The sequence below is a fragment of the Pipra filicauda genome, unplaced genomic scaffold (assembly GCF_003945595.2).
Source record: "Pipra filicauda isolate LSUMZ 115617 unplaced genomic scaffold, ASM394559v2 scaffold47_size6085603_pilon, whole genome shotgun sequence".
Lineage (NCBI taxonomy): Eukaryota > Metazoa > Chordata > Aves > Passeriformes > Pipridae > Pipra > Pipra filicauda.
The window spans coordinates 4,847,836-4,871,340 of NW_024104620.1; the positions used below are offsets into that span (position 1 = coordinate 4,847,836).

General features: G+C 41.4%; 1 protein-coding gene and 1 long non-coding RNA gene across 3 annotated transcripts in view; both read left to right on the forward strand.

The window, feature by feature from the left end:
• The window catches only part of PRDM2 (PR/SET domain 2), a 64,240-nt gene that overhangs the window by 14,429 nt on the left and 26,306 nt on the right, over positions 1-23,505 (forward strand). For both annotated transcript variants that reach the window (XM_027736347.2, XM_027736345.2), the window contains exons 5-6: positions 1,864-2,016; positions 7,520-7,646. In XM_027736347.2, coding sequence (XP_027592148.2) covers positions 1,864-2,016; positions 7,520-7,646 — 280 coding nt within the window. The remainder of the gene's footprint in view (positions 1-1,863; positions 2,017-7,519; positions 7,647-23,505) is intronic.
• Positions 8,425-22,228, forward strand: LOC120324276. The gene is made up of 2 exons (XR_005565441.1): positions 8,425-8,790; positions 21,972-22,228. It is a non-coding gene; the product is annotated as an uncharacterized LOC120324276 (long non-coding RNA).

A 23,505-nucleotide genomic window follows, 5' to 3' on the forward strand; every position in this document is an offset into this window, starting at 1 on the left:
AAAATGAGACCACAGCAGTTGACCCCATATGGTGATACCTGAAAGCAGTCCAGGCTCTGAACTGTTGGAATATATGGTTTGTAGAAGGATGGGGGGGTGTGGGAGCAGTTCAGTGTGTGAACCCCAGCTAGGGGAACAACCTTTTCCACAAGCATCCCATTTGCTTCTTTAGTCCAGTTAATCTGAATAAAAAGTAAAGCTTCTAAAACTGGCATCTCCAGTCAATTGTAATGGTTTGGAACTGTCATGGTGGAGGATCATTGTGCAGAAGGTGAGCTGTGTGTGTCAGTGTGTGCTTGCTGGGTCTGAGGAGAGAACAGACTTTCCTTTTCTGCTGGAGAAAAGCCCCAGGTAGGAAAAGGAGAGCAAGTGGCTGAAAAGGGAGGGAAATGCTGTCAGCAGGTTTGGAATGACTGGCACAGCTTTGTTGAGGTTAATGGGAGTCACAGCCAGTGTTATGCAGAGGAGTTGGAGCTATTTTCACAGTGCACAAGGCCTTTAAAAATATTCTGTACATTAGAAGGTTTATCTGAAAAGTAATCACCTGTTCTGTTTTGTGAAAATACCATCATAAAGTAATATAAAAACATATCAAAGTAATATATATATATAACAAGTAATTAACAATTACATTCTGACATATAGTCCATATCTGTTTAACTCTTCCACAGCATTGTTGGCTTTTTTCTTCCATTTTAACCAAAAGAGTTGCTTTTGCAGTCTCATCTGTGATGCTGTTTATGCTTTCATATTGCAAGGGCTGAGTGTGCTGGGGAACATTCTTTCAAAAGTCAGCTGATGAAATCCATGCTGGAATAGTTTAAGAAATGGAGATATTTTCTGTTTGCTTGGAAAGAAATCAAGATGATTGTGGTATATTTATTAAAATTTTACCTTTATTGATAAAATTCTGTCTTTCTAAATCAACAGTATATCAGCATAAAAGAAATCAAATTTATTAAATAGGGGTTTTTCTAAGCTGTTGTAGAAGCTTAATTGAAATTGAAAATGGAAAATGGTTTTAAAAGCCTTAGCATTAGTTATAAAGTGTCAGAACCAATAAAAAGCTACAACACTGTAGATTTTTAGCTTTTTAGAAAAACAAAAAAGGAAAAATACCCAGTGGTAGCTCTTTGTACAGGCATCTAACTTGGATTATAGGAAGACTGGGAGATGCATAACAGCTCTGGAAAGAGAAGCAGAGTTGCCTGTCACCAGAAAATACTGGAGATGTCACTCCCCTTCTTGCTTTCTTGCAACCTGTCTGGAAATGTAAACCAGGAGTAGGTGTTAAACTTTTCTTCAAGAATAGAAACCAAAGAATTTATATCTCAGAACATGCAGAAGGTTATTGGCAGGGTCAGTTTTTTAAGGTGAATCACAAGATTTCTGAAAGGTTAAGATATTCTTTTATAACCTGAAAACCGATTAAATATAAATTATGCTTTCCCATATCTTTCCAAATAAAGCAAATGCTTCTAACTTCTATATAGTTATTTTTTCCAATTCACCAGATAGTAAAAATAATTCTCTGTGCCTTTTTGTCTTAAAATCAGTCATTTTACTAAAGGCAAAATGTAAAGAGTATCATTTCAAGCTTGCCAAACTGAAAACATGAAATGTTTTAAGGATTTTGGCTTTTGAGCTCCAAACCTTCAGAGAAGGGGTTGCAGGCCAAAAGTTTTGGGTTTTTTCCAGTTGTACCTGATCCACTGAACTCCTGCAGAAGAGCAGCAACACTGTGCCAGCACAGCCCCTGCCCCTCCCTGGGGGCTGCCTGTGCCCTCAGATGGGAAGGGTGACTTTGGGGGGCTGTGGAAAGTGTGGTTCAGTGCACATGGTTTAATGCCATTTTTCCCTCAGGTGTATTACCCAAACCTGGGCTGGATGTGTGTGGATGCCACAGACCCAGAGAAGGGCAACTGGCTCCGATACATAAACTGGGCACGTTCTGGCAAGGAGCAGAACCTGTTTCCTCTGGAGATCAACAGGACCATTTACTACAAGAGCCTAAAGGTATCACTGTCTGAGAATCAGTTCCTGCTTTATTACATTTTATTATTATACCTTTTATTTCCCTTTATTAAAATAATTTTTTTCGCTGTTGGTATTGAACAGATTTTGAAACATTTTACGAAGTTTATATTTACTTGATATTTATCTTCTTTATATTTACTTTAAAAAGATAAGTAAATGTAAAGAAAATATATTTGAAGCATTGCAAATGCTACATTTAATTGGTATAAATTTTTCTCTACCAGTACAGTTGACATTAAGATCTACTGTTAAAATATAGGATATATTTCAACAGTCAGTCTGTCTTGTTGGTCAATGATTTGCAGTAGCACCGAATTTGATACAAATTAGAATGAAAAACTGTAGCAGATTATATAAAATAAATGTTCTTCTATTTTTTTGGATACCAGGATAGTTTCTACTGAGGGTTTTTTTGCAGCAATCAGTTATTTTTGTGGTCTGTGCATCGCATGACAAAGCTTGGCTGTCAAGACACTTTTATAGGTAGCTCCCTGAACCAATTTTTCATGGCTTTATACCATTTCAGTTTTGTTCAGGGAGTGGGGGGGAGGCAGGGAAAAGGATGTAATTCCTGAAGCATTTTATCTCCCAAACCAAGAAAAAAATGGCTTTAACTATAATGGTGGAGAACACTGGGGTTAGAATATTGTGCCTAGAAAGTATTGACTCTGAGCAAGGAGCTCCTGGCAGTGAGTGTGTGCAGCTTGACTTGGTTTTTGTTTGAAATGCTTTTGGGCATATGCAGCCTGGTTTTTGCACTATTGCTGTTCCTTCCATTTCCTTGGGAGGCCAACAGCATCCCTAAATAACTGATCTTTGCTTAATGGAAGAGTGAGTTGATCCCATGCAGTTTTGAAGTTTATAGGGCAGTGCAGCAGTGTGTGAAACTCTTCCATTTTAGGTCATTCGAGCTGTATTGAAAAAACCAAAGTTCTAAACACTTTCTGATGGATTTGTGGTAGAAGTTCACTATTTCCAGCCAGACTACTGCCTTCTCTGCAGTGTTTGTTCCCTGAGGATAGGCTCCCAATGTGAATCTGTAGCCACCCTTGCTTCCTTTAGACCCTTTCTCTTGGATTTCCTCTGTCGTTGCCCATAGTCCCACTAAGTCATTAATGTAAGTGTATTTTTTGAGTCACTCTGACATTTTATGTTTTTCTCTCATCGAATCTTTTCTGCAAAGGTTTTAGTCCTGATAATTCAAGCATTCACATATTCCAAATTGGTTTTTTTTGATGGATAAGATTGCACTTTGGAAAATAACTGTGCTACTGAAAGAGGCCGAGCACTGCTTAAAGAATAACAAATACCTTGTCACAGCACTGAAATATCCTTTTGTTCCTTTGGCTGTTGGCTCTTGCAACTTGATGAATTTTATTCCAGTCACACCTTACTGTTAACTGAGACAAAAGAAGGCATGTAATAAAAACCATCTTAAATGTCCTCCTTTTTCTGTGTATAACGTGTTATGGTCTAATTTCAAACCTGCTGTAAATTTACCAGCCCAGGTATGAACACATGGTTCTTCCTGATCTTTATCATAATTCATAAATTTAGGGGAATTCCACTTGCTGATAAATAAACAACACAGGTTTTATTTACCCCCAAAGGAGAATTCAAGTGGCTTGTGTGTAATTTTGTTCTTCTTTACCTTGAAGCATTTAAAATATTGTCATGGCTATTTTTTTCCCAGGGTTTTCTTGAGCTTTTTGTGGGTTTCTCATCTGTAAGTTAAACAGGCTGATTTCCAAGCTTTCCAAGCCTCATTGCTAAGATAAGCAAAGTCCAAATTTGCTTGGTGGAGAAGAACATCAAACCTGCACAGAGCTTTAACTTCCCTGTTCTCTGCTGCCAATGAATAGTTATAGAACTTTTAAGTGAGCACAAGCAAATATTTTTCTCTTCCATCTTCCCTTCATCTTCACTGAAGGGCTGAGGTTATTTGTAGGCTGCTTTGCATCTGCTTTCCCCAGGATGCATATGAGAGCTGGGATATTTCAGTGAAGCAGCTTAAACTCATTATGGGGTTTCAGAAGCTCTTCCTGCCTCTGCTCATGAAAGGAGCTCGTTGATCAGTGTTGTTCTGCACTCAGGGCAGGGCTTTCATTCCACAAGAAGTAAAATTGCAGTGAAAACAGAGTTTCAAAAAGTCTTCTAAAGAAGCCTGGCTGTGAAACTGTCCTTGATTAAAGTGAAATTAATTTGCTTGTGGAAGAATGTTTTGTCAGACGGGTTTCTAATAACTCAGGATCCTCCCTGTTACACAGGAGAACACAATATAACCTTGGGTTATACCTTGTGAAAGTTTCACCCAACTAAATGTCACTTTGATTGCTTTTGGGGATGTGAGGCCACATCCAGGTGCAGAAGCACAATATCACGGTAAAATACAGTGTCTGTGTGAAAAATAAATTTTTCACACAGACAGGCAATGCCTGACTGTCTGTACAACACACATTGCAGTGCTTGTACAAGGAACTCAATTTTAGACAATCTGGGCTAGAACTTCTCAGGATATAATTTATTAGGATACTGCTCTCAAAAATAACAGATTTTGAAATTACTTTAAACCTTCTGAACAGAAAGTACTCAGATTAAGGACTGTTAAACGTTGTAGTTAAAACACAAAGCTCAAAAAAGCATTAACCTGAGGAGCCTTTCCAACACTGATACCCTGTTGAGCCAAGCTGTCCCCACCTGACACTGCCACACCAAGGGTCTGGAGGGAATAGTTTGGGGGAGGTTGGGGTTGGAGTTGTTATTAGAGGGTGCTGTCAGGAACAGTAGTGATGAAGTGGCACTTGCTCAGCGTGGTCCTTTGCTCGCTCCAGTTTCCAGTGGGGGAGCAGTTTTTAATTGCCTGGTCTTGGAGCTGCTGCTCCACCTCATTTTAGAAGCTCAAGGTTAGAGGGCTTCAATTAGATTCTAGAGCAGTCACCATGACACTAAATTCATCAAGTTGAATAATCCAGCCACGCAGCCAACAAATTCTGTGCCCGTTATCATCCCGTGTTTGCATTGCCTAAAACCTCAGCCAGCTCTTTTCTCCAAGCTTTTATATTTTTTAGATGATAAGGGGTTTTTTTGGCATCATCAGACAACTCTTCTGCATTCCTTGCTGCTCAACAGCTGCGAAATGGGCCCATGCAAAGAGCTTTGCCTCTGTTTCTCCTCTCAGGCCTCTGGGACTGAGGGAAAGCAAACCTTGGGCTTTGCTTATGTTAGAACTTAAAAACTTTGCCCAGCTGGAATCTTGCATCTCTTGTTGTTCTGGTGTCTGGGGGTATGAAGGTAACTCTCACCTTTATCGAGTGCTGTGGGACTCACTAAAAAAAAAAAGTACTGTAGAGGAAAGAAACAATACTGTTGTTCTTGATACAAAAATCCCCTTTGGCTTCAGACTGGAACTAAGTCTAAGGACACCCTTTGCTCTGTTGGAATGACTAAAAACAGGATCTGATCTCCACCAGCCCCATGGTCATTAAGCCCTGAAAGAGGGGGGATTGTAGTTAAGGTATTTAAATTTTTCTTGGTTTTGGGTAGAATGCTTCAGGAAATGGAGGAACAATGAGGAAGATTTAAAAAATAAGTACAAATACAGCTTTAGTCTGCAAACTTGGAGACTTAGTAATTTGAGTCTGATAATATTTTAAGGAGCATGTGAAGTAAGCTGATCAATACCAGTTTCTTTTATTGGCAGTGTTGGGAGTGTGAGTAGCATTTGCAGTGATGCCTATTTGGCATTGGTCTTTCCTGTGATTTTTTTTTTTTTAATTGGATTAAAAAAAACTAGAAATAGTCAATTTGGAATGGCAATCAAACCTTTCATTACTGTGATGAAGTGGATTTGTTAAACATGCTGTAATTATCTATATTGCCATTAACCCACTGTGACAGTCTTTTCCTGTAGATTTTGTTCCAAATCCCAGCTGTAGTGGCTGCCTGAGCAGTGTTACTTATTATTATATTAGATTTAATTAATGTTATTTAATGCTTTGTGTAAGGTAGTTGTGTTTGGCTGGTTGCTCCCTGGGAAGAATTAACTGTGAATATCCATAGAAGTGAGCTCAGGGATGTCACTGTTTGCAGGGATTTAAATCAGTGTCACTAATTAAGGCAAACCACAGTTTGGGATGTTGGAGCTGGAACATGCTAATAATAATAATAATAATAATAATAATAATAATAATAATAATAATAATAATGCAGGAACTGTATTAATAATTAACTATTTAACTGTATTAATGTTAACTATAACTATATTAACATTAACTATATATTGTCAGGAACTGTAGCATTAGGACAAGGAATAGTGGGTACAAATTGATTTCTGTGATTTTTTTGGGGGGGGATATTTTTTTTTGTTGATTTTTGTTGATTTTTCTTTTTTTTTTTTTATTTGGTGGTGCATTTTGGAAGGGAGTGACTTTTGTATGTGTTTTCTGTGTGTTTTTCTGTGATTTCATTCATTCCCTGGAGCAGGGTTGGGGGTGTCTGTGATTGATTAATTCATTAATTATGGGAGGTGGGGTTTGGGGTGTCTATAATTGATTAATTCATTAATTAATTACAGGGGTGGGGTTTGGGGTATTCTGTGATTGATTATTAATTAATTATAGGGGCAGGGTTTGGGTTGTTGTCTGTGATTGTTCTATTAATTAATTCCCAGGGGGGGCGAGGTTTGGGGTGTCTGTAATTGATCCATTAATTAATTCCTGGGGGACTGGGTTTGGGTTGCTGCATGTAATTGGTTAATTAATTTATTCCCGGGGATGGGGTTTGGGGTGTCTATAATTGATTAATTCATTAATTAATTCCCGGGGGCGGGGTTTGGGGTGTCAGTAATTGATTAATTCATTAATTAATTCCCGGGGGCGGAGTTTGGGGTGCCTATAATTGATTAATTCATTAATTAATTCCCGGGGGGCGGGTTTTGGGGTGTCTGTAATTGATTAATTCATTAATTAATTCCCGGGGGTGGGGTTTAGGGTGTCTATAATTGATTAATTAATTAATTCCCGGGGGCGGGGTTTGGGGTGTCTATAATTGATTAATTCATTAATTAATTCCAGGGGGGCGGGGTTTGGGGTGTCTATAATTGATTAATTCATTAATTAATTCCCGGGGGCGGGGTTTGGGGTGCCTATAATTGATTAATTCATTAATTAATTCCCGGGGGCGGGGTTTGGTGTGTCTATAATTGATTAATTCATTAATTAATTCCCGGGGGCGGGGTTTGGGGTGTCAGTAATTGCTCCATTAATTACTCGCGGGGGGCGGGTTCGGTGTCCCCTCAGCCGCGCACCCTCCGGGCCGGCAGGGGGCGCTCGGCGGCGGCGGCTCCGCGGAGGCCCCTCGGGGGCCGCGCCGGGGCCGCTCCCGCTCCCGCCCCGCCGCCTCCGCCCCGCTCCCGGCCCCGCTCCCCGCCCCGCCAACAACGCGCTCGCTCACTGGCCCCGCTCCGTGTGTTGTGTCCCCGCAGCCAATCGCGGCGGGCGAGGAGCTGTTGGTGTGGTACAATGGCGAGGACGACCCGGCCATAGCGGCCGCGATCGAGGAGGAGCGAGCGAGCGCCCGCAGCCGCCGGCACTCCCCGAAGGCCCGCAGAGGTACGGACCGCGCCCGCCGCGCCGCCGCCACCGCGGGGCCCGCGCCGCGCCCGCACCGCCGTGACCTTCCCCGGGGAGCGGGACGGGAGGGGAGGGCCCGGCCCGGCCCGGCCGGCGGCGCCGCGGGAGGAACGTGGAAGTTGTGGCGGCTGGAAAAGTTGGGAGAGGCGGCGCGGGGAAGGGGAATGGCCGCGGGACACGCGGGGACGGGGCAGGGGCAGCGATCCCGCGTGGGGCGGGGGCTGAGCCCGGGGAGCCGCGATCCCTCCTCGGGAAGAGGGAGCTGAGCCGGGGAGCCGCGATCCCTCCTCGGGAAGAGGGAGCTGAGCCGGGGAGCCGCGATCCCTCCTCGGGAAGATGGAACAGCCCGGGGCCGCCGTGATTCGTTCTTGGGAAGGGGGAACTGAGCCCGAGGTCCACACGATCCCTCCTTGGGAAGGGGGAGGCTCCTCCTGGGGCCGCCGCGATCCCTCCTTGGGAAGAAGGAGGCTGATCCCGGGGCCCCGCGATCCCGCTTTGGAAGGGGGAGGATGAGTCCAGGGAAGAGGAGACCTGGGCCCAGGGCCGGGGGTGCGTCAGTGGAGCCGAATGAAAACCGCCGGCCTTGTTGCTCCCTGCGGTTTTTAATTCCTTGTTGTTTTTAGGCTGATCTGGTGGCTGTGGAATCTCGAATGGCTGCTCCTGCCTGGCTTCGGCCGAGGAGGGACGGTGGGAGAGGCGTTTTGGGAGGGGGGGTGCAAACACGTTATTCCATGTAAATCCATATGTCAGAGCAGACATCCACGATTTTTTCCGTGACTAATTCAAGCAGCAATATTTTTCGGAGTGCGTGTGGCCTCCACGCGTGGCCTTATATAACTGACATTTTCACCAGCGTTTTAGGCCAAAATCGCAATAAAGCCTTTGGTTACAGGGAGTAAATAAAGAAAGAAAACATTCACAGCTGTAGCACAAGGATGCCGATTCCTCTTGCAGGGAAATACGTACATTTTGGAATTCTCTGAGTGTTACAAATGAACCAAAAGAAAGGTAATATTTTAAGTGACATCACTGTAGTATTTAACTTATAATTTAGGGCCTGATCTTACAGGTTGTGGAACTCACATTGGGAACAAGCTCAGATATCGAGGAGAACAGTTATTATGTAAGTTTTTTTATTTTAGAGATTGAAGAGGGGGCTGTGGTGCAACACAATTAGTTCTTTTGAACAGTAATTTGTGGGTTAAGCAAATACAAGCTGAAATTCAAGCACTGATTTTTATTTACCTGCCTGTAATGAAAAGCATATTCAGCACATATATGAGCAAGGCTCAGTAAATTACAGGCTGTATTATGGTTTTTCCTAAATCTGCTTTATCTTAGCACATGGAGTTTGTGTGCCTGTGATTTACCTGAAAGGCTAGAAAAACAACCTGCAAGAATTTGATTATATGATAAATCAGAGAAGCCAGACAGAATAATTTCCAAGGTAATTTTTCATGGCACAGAAGTTCGATTTGCATTCATGGAGTTATAGGTAAAAATATCAGTAAACTAGCTTGGTTGCTGGGTTTTGATTTTGTGCTGGTTTGTAGGTTTCAAGTTTTAACTGTTATGGGCTTTGCAGATTTCATAATTAGGAACAATAAATCTTTTCCCCTGTTTTATGAACACAAGCTCTGTACCAAGGCTCACAATTATTAAATAAAAAGCAACCCAGCAAAAAACAACTCCAAGCACAATATTGATGAAGCATTTGAGAATAACCAAGAGCAATTTATTTATGGAATTATACTCTTGTATCATAAAGGAGAAAGACCAAATTCTTAGCATTTAGTTGTTTTGAGTTGTTATGATTCAAGTTTCAGTTGTAAAATGGTAAAACAACTGAAATTGTATAATTCTGTTTTTCACAGGCTTTATTGGAATTCTTTTCTCTACATTTATTCTCAGCTATTTTAGTGTTTGTAGTAACATCTGCTAATATTTGCAATTCACAGCAATTTTCTTGTAAGAAGTATATTTTTCCTCTGCAGATTGATAGCAGTAGATGCAGTGAGGATTCCAGAATGGTTTCTACTGCTATCCCTGGTTTTGTAGCTTCAGCTGGATCCTTGGATATGGAAGTTTCTTAACCCCAAGCTTGAGGGTTTTTTGGAAAATAAGGGATTAAATGAAGGAGCAGGATTAAAAAGTAATTAATTTAAAAATAAATAATTCTAATTATATGATGCAAGAGTGGTGGCAGGAGAAGGATATTGTGAGTTAACTTGGTGCATGTGGAAAATTAGGAGTCAGTACGAGGTAATATTTGAGATTAAATAGCAGTTTAAGAAGCTTTCTAGAGAGAAGCTCCTCCAGAGGGTTGTGGAATTTTAATTTATTGGTGACCTAAACAGATGAATAAATTCTTTCATAGTAAACTTTATTTTGGCCTGTGTTGCACATTGTTGTCTTACACATTGAGGAGAAAATAGAAGTAAGAACTGCCAAGTTCTGTGAACAAGTGTGTCCTTTAGGAACACGTTTTCCAGAGGAATGAAGTGACAGTTTAATACCTTAGGAATGACTAGCAAGACATTATTTGAGAGATGTATTATAATTTAGTAGTTCAGAACATGGAGGTACTAAATAAAGCTCATAATTTTTCTGTATTCAGTAAAACAAATATCCTTTTGAATTTTTAATGCATCTTGGGCCTTGTCCTTGGACAAATAAGATATTTACCAATTAGCAAATAACCTTGTTCCTGCCACTGATTTAATGAGCCCTGCTCAGAAAAGGTGACCATTTCACAGGTATTAAAAATGGGCTGGTTTTGCCCAATTGCTCAAGGCTTTGATTGCTGTAAAAGTGTCCCTGTTGTTTATTTCTGAATAAATCCCCTGGGCTGTAGGTGAGACCGAGATCCCATAAGAGGTAGGCTGGACTAAATTTGGGAAGTGGAGATGGCATTTAAGAACCAGCAGCTGCCCAGGTCTGGGGCAGACCCAAAGTCCAGCCTGAACTGTTCTCCTTGCCCTTGGGGTGACCTGTTCCCAAGTGGTCCCTGACACAAGGTCCAGAACCTCCTTCAGGGGGGATTTAGGGTGGCACTTCCTCCAGGTGCCACCTCTCCCTTGCACAGTTTTGCTTTTGGGGTCTGCATTCCAACTCCTTCACATCCCCCAGGTGCTGGCTGACTCCTGCCTGGCTCAGCCATAGCTTTTCTGAGCTGGAATAAATCCTTTCCCTCTTCCTTCTCCCGGGCACAGCAGCTCAGGAGCCCGGGGGGAAGAGGCAGCTCTTACAAAGATATTTGTACATATTGAAACGTTGCATGTTGTTCCCGAGGTGGTGAGTGCATTTGAGATTTAGAAAGAAATTTAGTAGGATAAATAGCTGTTGAAGAGGGTAGAAAAAAGGAAAACAACTTGATGAACTTGGGGAACATCACAGATTTTTATCAGAGCCAAGCTGTTGCTTTTGCCATCATAACTAATGGTAAAGAGCTCCCAGCTGCTGGTGCATGACCAACAACCAGCTGAAAAATTACCTGATTTTTTATTTTGTTGCTTTTGCATTTTCTGAAATTGCATTTTCTAGTTAAGCATTTCTCATCTGCTTCTCCCAGGTCGTAGTTAATGTGCTTTATTCTGCCTGCCAAGCTTGTAGGGAACTTTGTTCAATCAAATGCATTAACACAAAGTCTTTCATTAATTCTCCTTCTAAGGAAAAAAAAGAACAGCTTGGTTTTTACTTTACAGTTGAATTCATGTGTCCTTTAGAGGAGTAGTGTAGATATTTTTTTGTAGATATTTTTTTGTCTCATCAGGGCATTTCTTCCTCTGCATATGACAGTAATAATTTGTAGCAGTGAGCAGTAATATCAAAGATTAATGTTTCCTTCTAGAAGGAAGACTTGGTGTCTCTGGCTTCAGACTCAGCCTTTCTTAAAAAAGGAACTTTACACTGACTGAAGTATTTTTTATTTTTTTTTAAAGAAAGGATGGTCATAAAAAAACCAAAACAAAAGGTAGTCATACATAAAGATATCCTGTGGTTTTATCAGGATATAACCTGCTGCAGGGTGCTGCCTGGGCTCCAGAGTGGGATCAGACAGGGCTAAAATCTCATTTCTCTCCTGGATTATGTGGCAGATCAAAAGTCTGGTTTGGAAGAATAAAGATACTGATGTTACCCAGGATAAAAGCTTGCCCTGCTGTATGCTTGTGAATAATACCTCTAAAAAAGCCTTTTTTGGGGGGAGAGGAGAGCAGTGCTTTCCTTCTGCCGTGCTTGTTCCTGCCCGTGCTGGTGCCTCACTGTGCTGGTCACTGTGTTCACTGCTCACCCTGCCAGCCCTGGCACAGGCTGTGCTGGGGCTGCACTCAGGGCTGCCTGTGCTGCTCAGCCTGTCAAGAGGGGGGGAAAAAAGGCTGTAATTCCATTTTTCCAAAAGCATGTGCTGCACAGTGCAGCTGGAGTGGGTTGTCACGAAAGCAAGTGACCTCTGAAGCACAGTTGTGTCAACTCTTAAAATGCTTCTCCATTGTGGTGCAGGCAAAGCACCTGCATCAGGGTCACCTGTGCCACGGGGATTATTTATTATAGTCCAATTTTGAAGTCTCAAACCATCACTAATAACTCTTGTAAAACTTTGTTACATTAAATGGTTCTGCTGCTGTCGCAGTTTTGGTGTCCCCATAGTTCTTAAAGCTTTGAGGGAGAACATGAACTGTAGGGAAACTCTTAGTGACCAGTACTGGCCCAGAGACAGCATGAGACTGAATTCTGAATCAATTATTATCTGTTATAAAGAATTTTTTGTGCCTTGGTTTGTATCAGTGTGAATGCAAAGGGCAACTTCAGGCTTCTGCTTCCCAGATTCTAAATGAAAGCTGCCACCCTAAAAGTCACATTGGTTTTTCTTCTGTCTCTAAGTGTAATTATTGCTGAAACAGTGTCACATTGCTGCTGGAGGAAGGGGAATGTAAGGATGAAATCAGCAGGTTGAATTCTGGGATAGTAGAAATAGTGCAGGTTTTTTTTGTTAATACTTTCTTAGACATTCTCATGTAGTTCCAAATAATTAGCTGTACTTGAGAGTCCCATAAATATGCATCCTGTTTACCAAAGGTGGGCCTTGGATTGCCATCTGGATGTCATCACAAATGGAAATCATGGCCAAATGATGCCCTGATTGTCTGGTTTTTTAAGGTACAAGAATTTATTAGGCTTGTGTGCTTGGAATAAGTTTAAAAGCTTGTTTCTAAAGAGAAAAGAGCTTTGTGAGAGAAATGATTGTGTATGAATTGGAATGTAACTTATAGAAGGGCGTGTAAGTTGTACATTTGTAGCAAGGATACTGTGAAACTATTCTTATCTAAGCTCTATTTCCAGTAAATTTAATGAAAAACTTTCATTTTCTAACCAATGACTGGGGAGAGACAAGCGAGGAAGGAGGAGTTCAAACAAGATCATCTGGAGCAAAGTCTTAAAACTGGAATTTACTTTCATTTCCCCAAATCACATTGATTTACAGGAAGGTTTTATACAACCCTCGTTCAGAAGCTGCATTTGGGATGCCAAGGGCAGATTCTGTCTGGAGAGTATCTAATATGTTTGTAGTCTGCTAGGCAGTGAAAGTTTTCTCTTATCTCTCATATATGGTACCCTTTCAATAGGAGACTGGTATTACTTTACATTCCCATCTTCCCTTCTCCAGCAGTGCCCCCAGTTCCAGGACAGCTGCTCTGAGATTTCAGAACAGCACAGGGAAGTTGCTGTGATTCATTCCAGCCTTGCTCCTGCCTGTGGGTTTAAAAATGGGAGAAGACAAACCTTCATTTCGGGAATAAAGCATCAAATTATCTATATTTAAAAGAAAACTTAAAAATTCAGCACTAAATTGCATGTCTTGACCCCTTAAACTCTGTGTTTCTAAGTATAAACTTTTGGAGACAGGAGGATTCGGCACATTCAGACATGTCTTGAGTTATTGAGGAGCATCAGTAGTTGTGCTTTGTTTGGGATTTCTGGGAACGTTGGGAACCTGTTGGGTGCTGTGATGGACTGACAAGGCCTGGGAGGGCTGGGGGGGTTGGTTCCTCTGCAGAAGCCTCAGTTGGAGCAGGGTGTCCACATTCCCTTTGGAGTTCCCCCACGTCCTGGCTGTCCCCGGGGGGGGGATGTCACTGGGACCAGTGTCAGGGTGTGTCTGCACTGGCACTGGGGTCAGGCAGCCCCACATTTGTGCTCTGGGCCCCCAGTTTGTCTGGAAGTCACTGCCTGGTGATGGCAGCAGGAAAGCAGAAGCCCTTAGGAGGAGGATTGAGCTGGATTTAGTGCTCAGGGCTGCGGTGTGAGGGCTCAGTGCTGTTCTCAGCTCATTATTAAAACAAGGACTGCGAGCACTTTGCACACTCTGTTACTTCATCTCTGGGGGGTTTGTGTCTGTAACTTAAAATAACAGTCTGCCCTTCCTGGTGGTAACAAGTTGGGGTGTTTCAGCTGCTTAGTTCTTAGAGCAGATGTCTGCAGTTATCCAACAGAAGAAAAGTTCTTGGGTTATTTGATAATTGCAGTTCTAAAGCCTTCCGTGTTTTTCTTCGTGCTTTTGCTTTTTTAGCCCCGGTTCTTTAGACTGCTTTTCTCAAGTTAAAAAAATGAAGTACATCTAGGCCACAGTTGTGGCATTTCCCAGCAAATTTGCTAATGCTGTCTTTGCTTACATAACCCACAGTGCAGAGTGAAATAAGGCACCAGGCAGCTTTCTAGTATTAATCAATTTTTTCCTGTTGATCAGGGTTAGCTGTGAAACAAGGAGGGACCTGGAAGAAAAGCAGCTTGGTATTCCACTGCCTTTTTTTTTTTAATTAATCCAGTGTGTTTGGAAATTATTCTTCTTTCTTGGGAAAACGCTGGTTTAATTTTCCTGAAAATAAGTTCAATGTTACTAAGTTTCTCTTGAAATACCAGTTTCCTTGTAGAACTGTTTTATTGTATTAGGATTTTCCAGAACTTTCTTAGACTGTTCTCTTCTTAGAAGTCACACAGTTGCTTAAACACTGCTGTGTAGAAGATGTAGAGAAAATTTGGTGATTGCTGTTTTAGGGAAGAGCTTTGAGACAGATTTGGAGGATTTGTTCCAAAATAGGAAGGGGATGAATTCCTGCAGAGCAGGAGAATAGACACTGCTTTCCAGAGAGAAAAAGTGCTTTTATTTTTTTATTCCTTGAAGTATTTTGTGATTTAGAACTGTTACTTGTAGAATACAAGAGAACAAACTCCATGAGCTGCTGACTGCCTCACATCTCACTTAAATCTGGGTGACTTTCATTGCCATGAATAATCCTTTTTTAATTCCTTTGCATTACCTCACATTAAGTCAAGGCTTTACCAGACACTGCTGCTCTTCCTGTGGTTTCCTGACCCTCCTGTGCAATCTCCCACTTCAGGGTTTGTTTCCTAATTGGAGACTCTGGGTTTTATGGTGGATACAAGGTACAGTCAGTTACTGGCTTTCAGTGTATTCTTATTTTATTTGCCTCCTGCTGGAACCATCTCTTAATTTAGGGAAGGCTCCAAGTTCTTGTAATGAGAATCTTCTGTACCTCTTAATCATTTTTACTGCCTTTCCCTGGATGTTTTCTTTGTTACACTTCATCTTTTCAAAACAATTTGAACAGAATTAACATGAGTAATATTGTATCATTAACGGTGCTAAACTTTTTTTAGTGCTTTTTTTTATTCCAATTTGCCATATTTTGCACTGACTGTTTATTTTACTTGAATTGTTTACAGGGAATGTTTCACACTGAGGGCCTCTCTGCAGATGCCCCGTGTCCTTTATGATGCAGTGGTGAACAAGCCCATCTAACTTGTGTGTGCACACAAAGGTTTGATAGCTGGTTTCTTCATGGGGGAGATGCAAACTCCATTGGAGTTTCTTGACTGAGAGCTCTTTTCTTTAATTGAGATCTCCTTTGTCAGGTAATTTGTGTTTGTCAAGTCTCTGAAGGTTCTCATGTCACTGCAGTACAAAATACCAAAGAAATTTTATATTTCACTTATTAACTATTTAGTACATTTTTCAAATGAGCAAAAAAGAAAACCAGTTGTCAGACCAGAGTGTGTGTATCTTTTTCAGTCTGTCAAACCTTCCAATTTATTCTGTCATTCCTGCCAAGAGCCTTGCACAGATTGACAGGAATGACTTTGTTCTGAAGAATTCTCACCGGCCTACACTTGCTGTGTCAAGTTCCTCAAGAAAATGTTACAGCAGACTAAGTTTCTGCTTGGGTTTATCAGTTATTGAAACAAGACTCAGGGATGTTGCAACATTTGTAGCTAAGAAATTAGATAATGTCTGACCATTCACTAGGAAGGATTTACTTACCTTTTCTACACTTTCCCCCTGGACTAAGAAATCACAATATTTATTTGGATCACCGGTGCCTGAGAGTTATTTAGGATGAAACTTTCAGAAGCACTTAAGAGCTCACCAGAGTTGCTGCTAAGAGTTAATTTTGTTGTCACACTTTGTTATCAGAGTTCTGCAAGAGCATTTGATTGATTGTGATTAATGCTGTAGAACTTGAGAGGCACTGTTATTAACGTGCTGATTGACATAAAGTTACTCTAGTGAGAGTATTATAATAGCTGGAAATCCATCATCTTGATTATTATTGCTGCAAAATGCCATGGAAATGAGGAGTCAGCTCTCCATTATTCTGAGCTGTGTTGAGAGCCAGCTGCCTCCCTGCAGTCTGTCAGATATGGATCTCCTTTGATTTGGCAGCCCAGCAGAAACTGTGGGACTGTCGAGTGGGAAAGGCCTGGTGGCTGTGGAAGTGACTGATTCAGAGAGGTTTGGGTGAATTTTCTGCTGCATCACCAGTACTCAGGGCCGAGTCCAATGCAAACTTCCCCCCCTTGCAGTGAACTGCAAACTGAGAGTGTGGCTGGTGAGCCGTGGTGTGAAGCTGCTCAGTGCAGGGAGAGCTGACCTGTCTCCAGCAGTGGGTTGGGATCAGAGTGTCAAAACACCCCCCTTTCCCACAGAGTCAGACCCTCAGCCAAGCCTTAGACTCGTCTTGGGCTTTTCCCAAGGAACAGGTCATACCAAGTTTCAGTGAGTTGAGTGAAAAATTGCCTTGGCTGCAAAGTGTTCCCTTTGACGTTGGCAGGTAAAGAGCAGAGAGTCCAGCTTTTCCAATCTTATGGACCCTTGGCAGGGATTGCAAAAGCAAAGTGGACTTTGTGCTGAAACTTGGCCATAGCTACCAAATCCTGACCTGTTACGTGTCACCCTCTGGTCCCTCCACTCCCACACCAGAGCTGGGTTTTTTCTGGTTCCTTACCTGCAAATTAAAATGTCCAAGATACTTTACAGTGACATTTTCTTATGCTCTTAACAGGCACGTGCAAAGAACTTGTACAGCTTTAAAGTCTAGTTTGATCTAAACAGGTTAATCTTGACTGCAGCAGTTAATTGAGCAGAAGACAAATAAATATATTTGTGCTCTGACTGGGATTTATTTTCACTCTGAAAAATGGAGGAAGTTGCCATTCCCTGTGGTGCCTTTGTGAGCCTGCTGACCTTTGTTGGTGTCACAGATGAAGCAGATGCAGTTTGCCCCTGTCTGGTTTGGGCCATACTGTAAATTTAGAACTTCTCTTGTTGGTTCTGTTCACATGAGCACCAACTGTTGCTGTTGTCCTGCAGCACAGTCCTCTGCTGCATTCTGAGAAATGCACTCATTGGGCAACTGGGGGATTACAGTTCCTTTGGAAATATAATTCAGTGTATCTTGTGTTATCAGAGAAGGCTGACAAGCATTTCTCTGAGGAAGTATCAATGGGCTGCAGCTGAAATGAATGAAGCACTTTGTTTCACAGGGGAAGCCAAGCAAATCTTGCACAATTTCTCAGCAGATAAAAGTGATTTGGTGACTGGACTGTACATTAAAATCATGAGTTTGCCTAATATTTATCCTCCTCCTTTATCTACTCTTATAAATTAGAAAGGACCTGCAGTGATATTCTGCCATGTGACCTTGGATTGTCACTCTGGAGCTGGAAGGAGATGAGTTGTCCCAAATTTCACAGATACAGAGAAACAAAGTTTTTGTGCTGCAAATATGTTGTGACAGGAGCTGCTTATTAACAATTAATGTCTCTTGTTAGGTTGGAGACCCAGTTGAGAAGATGCTGTAATATTTTTAGTGGGGGTTGATGGAAAAACAGTAAGTAGTTGGCTGTACTGAAGAAAAATAATAAGGAGGTTAAAGGAAATAAATCTGGAAATGGTTGTCAAGGAGGGGGATGAAGTTAATTGCAAAAGAGAAGTGGGTGATTTTACTGGGAATACTTTATTTTGCTGGAGCAAAATTTGTGACTAATGACATTTTGCAACGGTAAACAGAAGGATTAATTTGGGTAAAAATGAATAACAGAGGGCAAATCTGAGGGAATGTAAATCAAATGTTTGAGTGTGATGTTGTAGGAGTTCAGTTTTCTCCAGGGGGGATTTACTGTGGTGGCAGCACTGTCCGGACCCCGCGTCTGGGAGAGGCTTTGCTCTCCTTTCCCTGGGGACTCCTGTTGCAGTAATCCCAGGGCTCCAGCTGACACAAAGGCAGGGCTGTTTCCTGGGAATTGTAGCCCTTGCACAGCTGTGTTCTCCCAGCAAAGCCCCAGCCCGGGGCTGCACAAACTGTTCGCCTTTGGGTTTGCAGGCACTGACCCTCTGAGTTCTGTTGGACAGGGGAGGCAAAATTGCTCTGGAGAGCAAGAGACCCCCTTGATCAGCTGTGTGTGAAGAGCTTTTGGGTCTGCACAGGGGCTCAGAAGTCCTTTTTTTAATTCTTATTAAAAAATGTCACTGAGTGGTGTGACCAGTGCTGAACTGGTACATACCTGGTTTGTTAAAACAGCAGAACAAAATGGCAGGTAAAGGCCTAAGGAGTTAATTTTAAAGACAACTTAACTAAAACCAAATATTTTTAAATATTTTAAAATTTTAAATATTTAAATTCAATTTTTAAATATAGTATTTTAAAACACTTAACCGAAAACCAGGTATTTTTGATCTAACCCTTCAAACATTCAGTGATTCAAATAGGGCCAGGACAGATATTTGGGTTATTTATTACAGATGAAGGCAAACAGATCTATAGTGATCATTTTAAACTTTGTGGTCCAAGTAGTCATGAAAGTAGTCTTTCATTTGCATTATTCTGTAAGTAATGTCAAAGTACCTGTTACTTCAATTTTCTGTGTGTAGCTTCACTTCAGGGTCAGACAAACTTTTTGGGGAGAGCACTAGAGAATGTAGAAGCAACACTTTCTGGAGTTAGATAAAATCTCCTGTTGGTTCAAGAGGAGATTTAAATTTAGACTAATTCTCTGTATTTAAATACACAATTTGGGTGCTCTATTTTTAACTGAATTGTACATAAAAACTGGCTAAATATAGAGAGCAGCAGTTATTTCTGGAAAATGTCTCTGCCAGCTGACATTTCTCTTGCTGCTGCTTTTGTTTTAATACTTAGCAAAACAAAAGCTGATGGGCTAGAAGTGCAGAGAAGAACGTTCATCATATTTTCTGTGCTGGGCTGGCTGTGTCCATTGGCAGCTCTGGAGTAAGGAATCTGTAGTGGCTGGGGGAGGCTGTGTTTTTAGGGAGAGTGGGAAGCAGGAATACACAAGGAGCTGAAGTGACTGAGAAAGGAGCAAGTCTGGTCCCCTTTCTGCAGTTCTAGAAATACTGGTGTAAGGGCAGAAATAACATTTTTAAATCGTGCCAAGATAAAAGCTCTACATGTAATTGTTTACACTTAATTGTTTCATCACAGCTCATGTGTGGGTTAAAATTGCATGGAATTAAGCCCTTGTTTGCCATGCTTTGTAACTGTTGGGTGACATTCTGTACTACTTAAGTCATTATGGATGAGTAAGTCTTGTAGTCTGTAAACTTACAACTTCCTGGGATCCACACTCACGTTAGGCAGGAGTCATAACGTGCTGGGGATTTGAATGACATCCTGTTGCAGACAGGTAATATAAATGCTTTTGTCTCTCTTCTGCTAGAGAGTTATGGCAGGTAATTTAATTTACAAGCCATAAATTGGATGAAGAAGACTGGAGACAGCTCATATCTCAATTGGTAGGGATTGGTGGAATGCCACACACTGAACACAGGCTTCCCACTCGTAGAATTTTTCAGCCTAAATCTTTTTTTCATCTGTTAATCTGAATTTTGTGAAAAACTGCAGCTTGCCTGGGCTCATGAAGAACTCCATATATTGGCAACATATTCCCTTTTGCTTCTTGCATCATTTCTTCCCATTGGCATGGCACACCCATGGTGCCATCCTCCCATTTCTCATACTGTTAGATAATTTCAGAAGTTTGTGGTGCCATACAGTGAGTGACCTGATCTTCAGTGCTATCATTAAAGTGGAGACTTTGCCAAACATTTGCAGAAATGGGTGTTTTAAATAGCCCAGCTCCGAATTTTCTTATGCTTTCCATGGCAACAAGTTCATCTGTTATGCAAATGTCACCTTAACAGTCTCTGTCAGTGCATTGCTCTGTTTCTTCTCTGCAAAGTGGGTATTTAGTGCTTGGTACACACACTTTAATCCACACCCCACTTAGGTGGATGTGCCTCTGTCTCCAGGTGTCCTGGAATACCTTCCCAAGGCGAGCCTTTATTGCCCCTTGGTCAGTCTGCTTGGCAAATGCAGCGATTCAGATGCTGCTGTGGGTGAGTGCAGTGATGGTTAATGGGCAGCAATAGGCTTAGAAAACAGGCACTTTGGTATTAATAGAATTGCTGTGAAGTTTGGCTTCCTCTTTCTCCTCCTACTGTGTAAGCCTGAAAGTGTCTTTTTAAGGAAGAGGAGATGCGAGTTCTGCTGGAAAAAAATGCCAGAAGAACCTTTGCTCACTGCCTTTGCCCTTATTCCATAGATAATTCACAAGATTTTCCCATTTTATCTGTAACATGCAGCTATTTGTGTTGTGCCTCTGCAGCTTTAAAATCTGTATTCTGCCTTCCCACTTTTAAAATCATTTGACACATTAGGATTGGGCAGAATGACTGTGCAGAACTAACATCTTCTGTAGCTCCAAATTATCCTCTTGGCTCTCAGGAGCTGGAGGTTAAAATTCTGTTGGGATGATCTTTGTTCACTGTCAAACAGCTCATGTCAACTTTAGTGTTTCATCTGCTTAACAACACCTGAAGTTCTGCCTACACAAACCAGCTGTATCTGATAACTTCATAATGGTGTTGCACGAAAAAATGCCCCACCAATTACTTACAATAATGATAGATTGAGGAAAACAGCAGAAAAAAGGCATTTACATTTTGCCTTTCCCTGCAGGTTTTCTTACCTACTTGACAGCATTGTTAAAATAGGCCTGCTGATGATCCTGTGTGTGGAGCCTTTCAGGTTTAATTGACATCCCCTTTAATGAGATGTTTGTTTCCAAAATTGATCTATGGCTTGAATTTTGCCCTTAGAATTGCTGGAATATGAATAAAAATGTGCTGATTTTGCCTCCTTTTTACATATTTTTTTCCATAATGTTCAGTTTTAGAAAGATACAGTCCTGAGAATGGAGAAATCTTTTCATGTTGTCATACTTGGATTGTACTTTCGAATCAGAGAGATGGAAACCTTCCTACCTTGGGAAGAGTTTGTAGGAGGGTGTTAGAAAGGGTTTTATGTGTGTATGGTCACCAGAAAGTGGGATGATCTGTAGTCAAACTGGGAAGCGCTCCTAGTACAGCATACCTTACACTAACAAATAAAAATAAAAGCTTTTTCTGGCTTGTGTTAAAAAAGCTGAATTATCACCAAAGGTTCTGTGGCAGCACTGGAATTTCTGAGCTGTGGGGTCTTGGGAAGCATCCACTTGGGTTCTGGAGCAAAACAAGAGCTTTTTCCCCTCAAAGCACTTGGTAGGCAGTGGTTTCATGTTTTCTTTCATTTTAAGTTGGAAGGTTTAGAGTTCCAAAGCCATTCCCTCCCCAGGTAATAACAGTGTGTCTGTTCAGAGGTACTTCAGAGCTCCTCAGCTGAGCTTGCTTGAATCAGGTTTCAAAGCAGCCCTTAATGCAAGTACTTAAAAGGAACTTTGATATATTGTTGTATTAACAGTAATATTATGGAAGAAATATTGGAAGGTGATGGTATAACATTTAAGTAATGCTTGTTTAAGTAAAGCTGAATTGTTGGGCCTTTTTCTTTCAAGATTGTCATCTTTTTATTGCCAGCCTAGTACTTAGTCTCTTTGTGACTTATCCCTACTATTTTTAATTTCCCTTCACAATTATTCCTCTTTTTCCAGTAATTTGTAGTGTGACATTTTGAAGAATCCATTGGAAGAACCTCACCTATCCTAGATCACAATTCCCACAGTCCCTGAGCTGGTGGATGCTGTCACATATTTTTTGGGGCAGGCACTGGAGTTGTGGGACTGTGGTGCTTAAAGGGCAGCCCCTCTGCCAAAATAATGAGCACCTGCAATAAACCTGTGCTGTATCCTTCAAAATGTGGCTGTTGGCTTAGATCTTTAAATAAAATATTTGTATAACCTTGTGGGTTTGAGATCATGTTTTCAGCACATTTCTGTAATCCCCATGATTATACCAATAAGCCTCAAATCCATATATTTACATATCCATGTCAGGCACGTCGTGCCTACCAGCTCTGCCTAAATATTGAGAGTTCTTGGCTGTTCTCAGGGGCTCTGGGCAGCCCTTCCCACACAGGTGTGTTGCCCTTTATTTAGCCAGGTGGTTTTGATTTGGCTTTGCTCTGGGAGCAGGTGCTGGTCGACAATAATGAAAGGTTTTGTAAACAATGAAAGAACTTCAAAAAACCAAACAAAAAGCGAAATGAAGATACTTAAATGCAAACAGAGGAAAGTATTTAAAAAAACAGCCTTAGTATTCACATCTTAATAATAAATATTTTGATTGAAACACCATTTTTTGATGCTTAGTTAACTGAATTCCATTTATTAAATGTGTAAGGTCTTTAACATCTACGTGCTGTGCCATTCACAGTTGGACAAGATTCTAAGAAGCCACTGCAACATGTTCCTGCATTTTTTTCATGCTCCTCCAGCCAACACAACTTTGATTTAATTTTCTGGAGCGATTTATGCTGTTGTTTTAGGTATAGCTTCCTGTGTGAGAAAGGCATTCATGTGTTAGAGCCTGTCTGCAGAACAAACAACTAAGGCAGATTTTTACCGATGCCTGAAGGCTTAAGGAATCTATTTCAAAAAACATGACACCTACCAGGATTCTGGATACAGGAACAGATGAATTCTGGGGCACAGCAAGCTGTTTCTCAAATTAAAATTCAAGTTGCATCAGTATGTTAGAATTCATTAATCAGAAGAGTATGGAAATGATCGTGCAGTTGTTTTCTGCTGAATTTTCTGAAGGGATTTGTTTTTTAGCTTGATTATACACTTTATTTCATTCTCTTTAGTGCCTAAGTACTGCCTTTTTTTTTTTTTTTTTTTAATATGAGGGGAAAAAAGTAATAGTTGAAAAAAGTAATAGTAGCAGCTACTGCATGGGATTGATGCAAACTTTAATCTGAACCAGTTCCAAAGGGATTTAAGTAGTGAATTTATATTATTACACTGTAATTCTCATCATGAAGCTGTGGGGTGTTGTCAGAGTATAACATGGCAGTTTCTCTCTCCCCTTCAGCCATATCCTCTCAAAGTGCCCCCTCATCTGTGCTCTAAGAACACTTTTCAGAGGGTCTCTGAGGGAGCTTCTCCCGTTTTCCAGGACATGTGAGATTTGGGCCGGTACCTGTGGCACAGCACAGGTGGGGTATGGGCTGGGGGTGGGACTGGG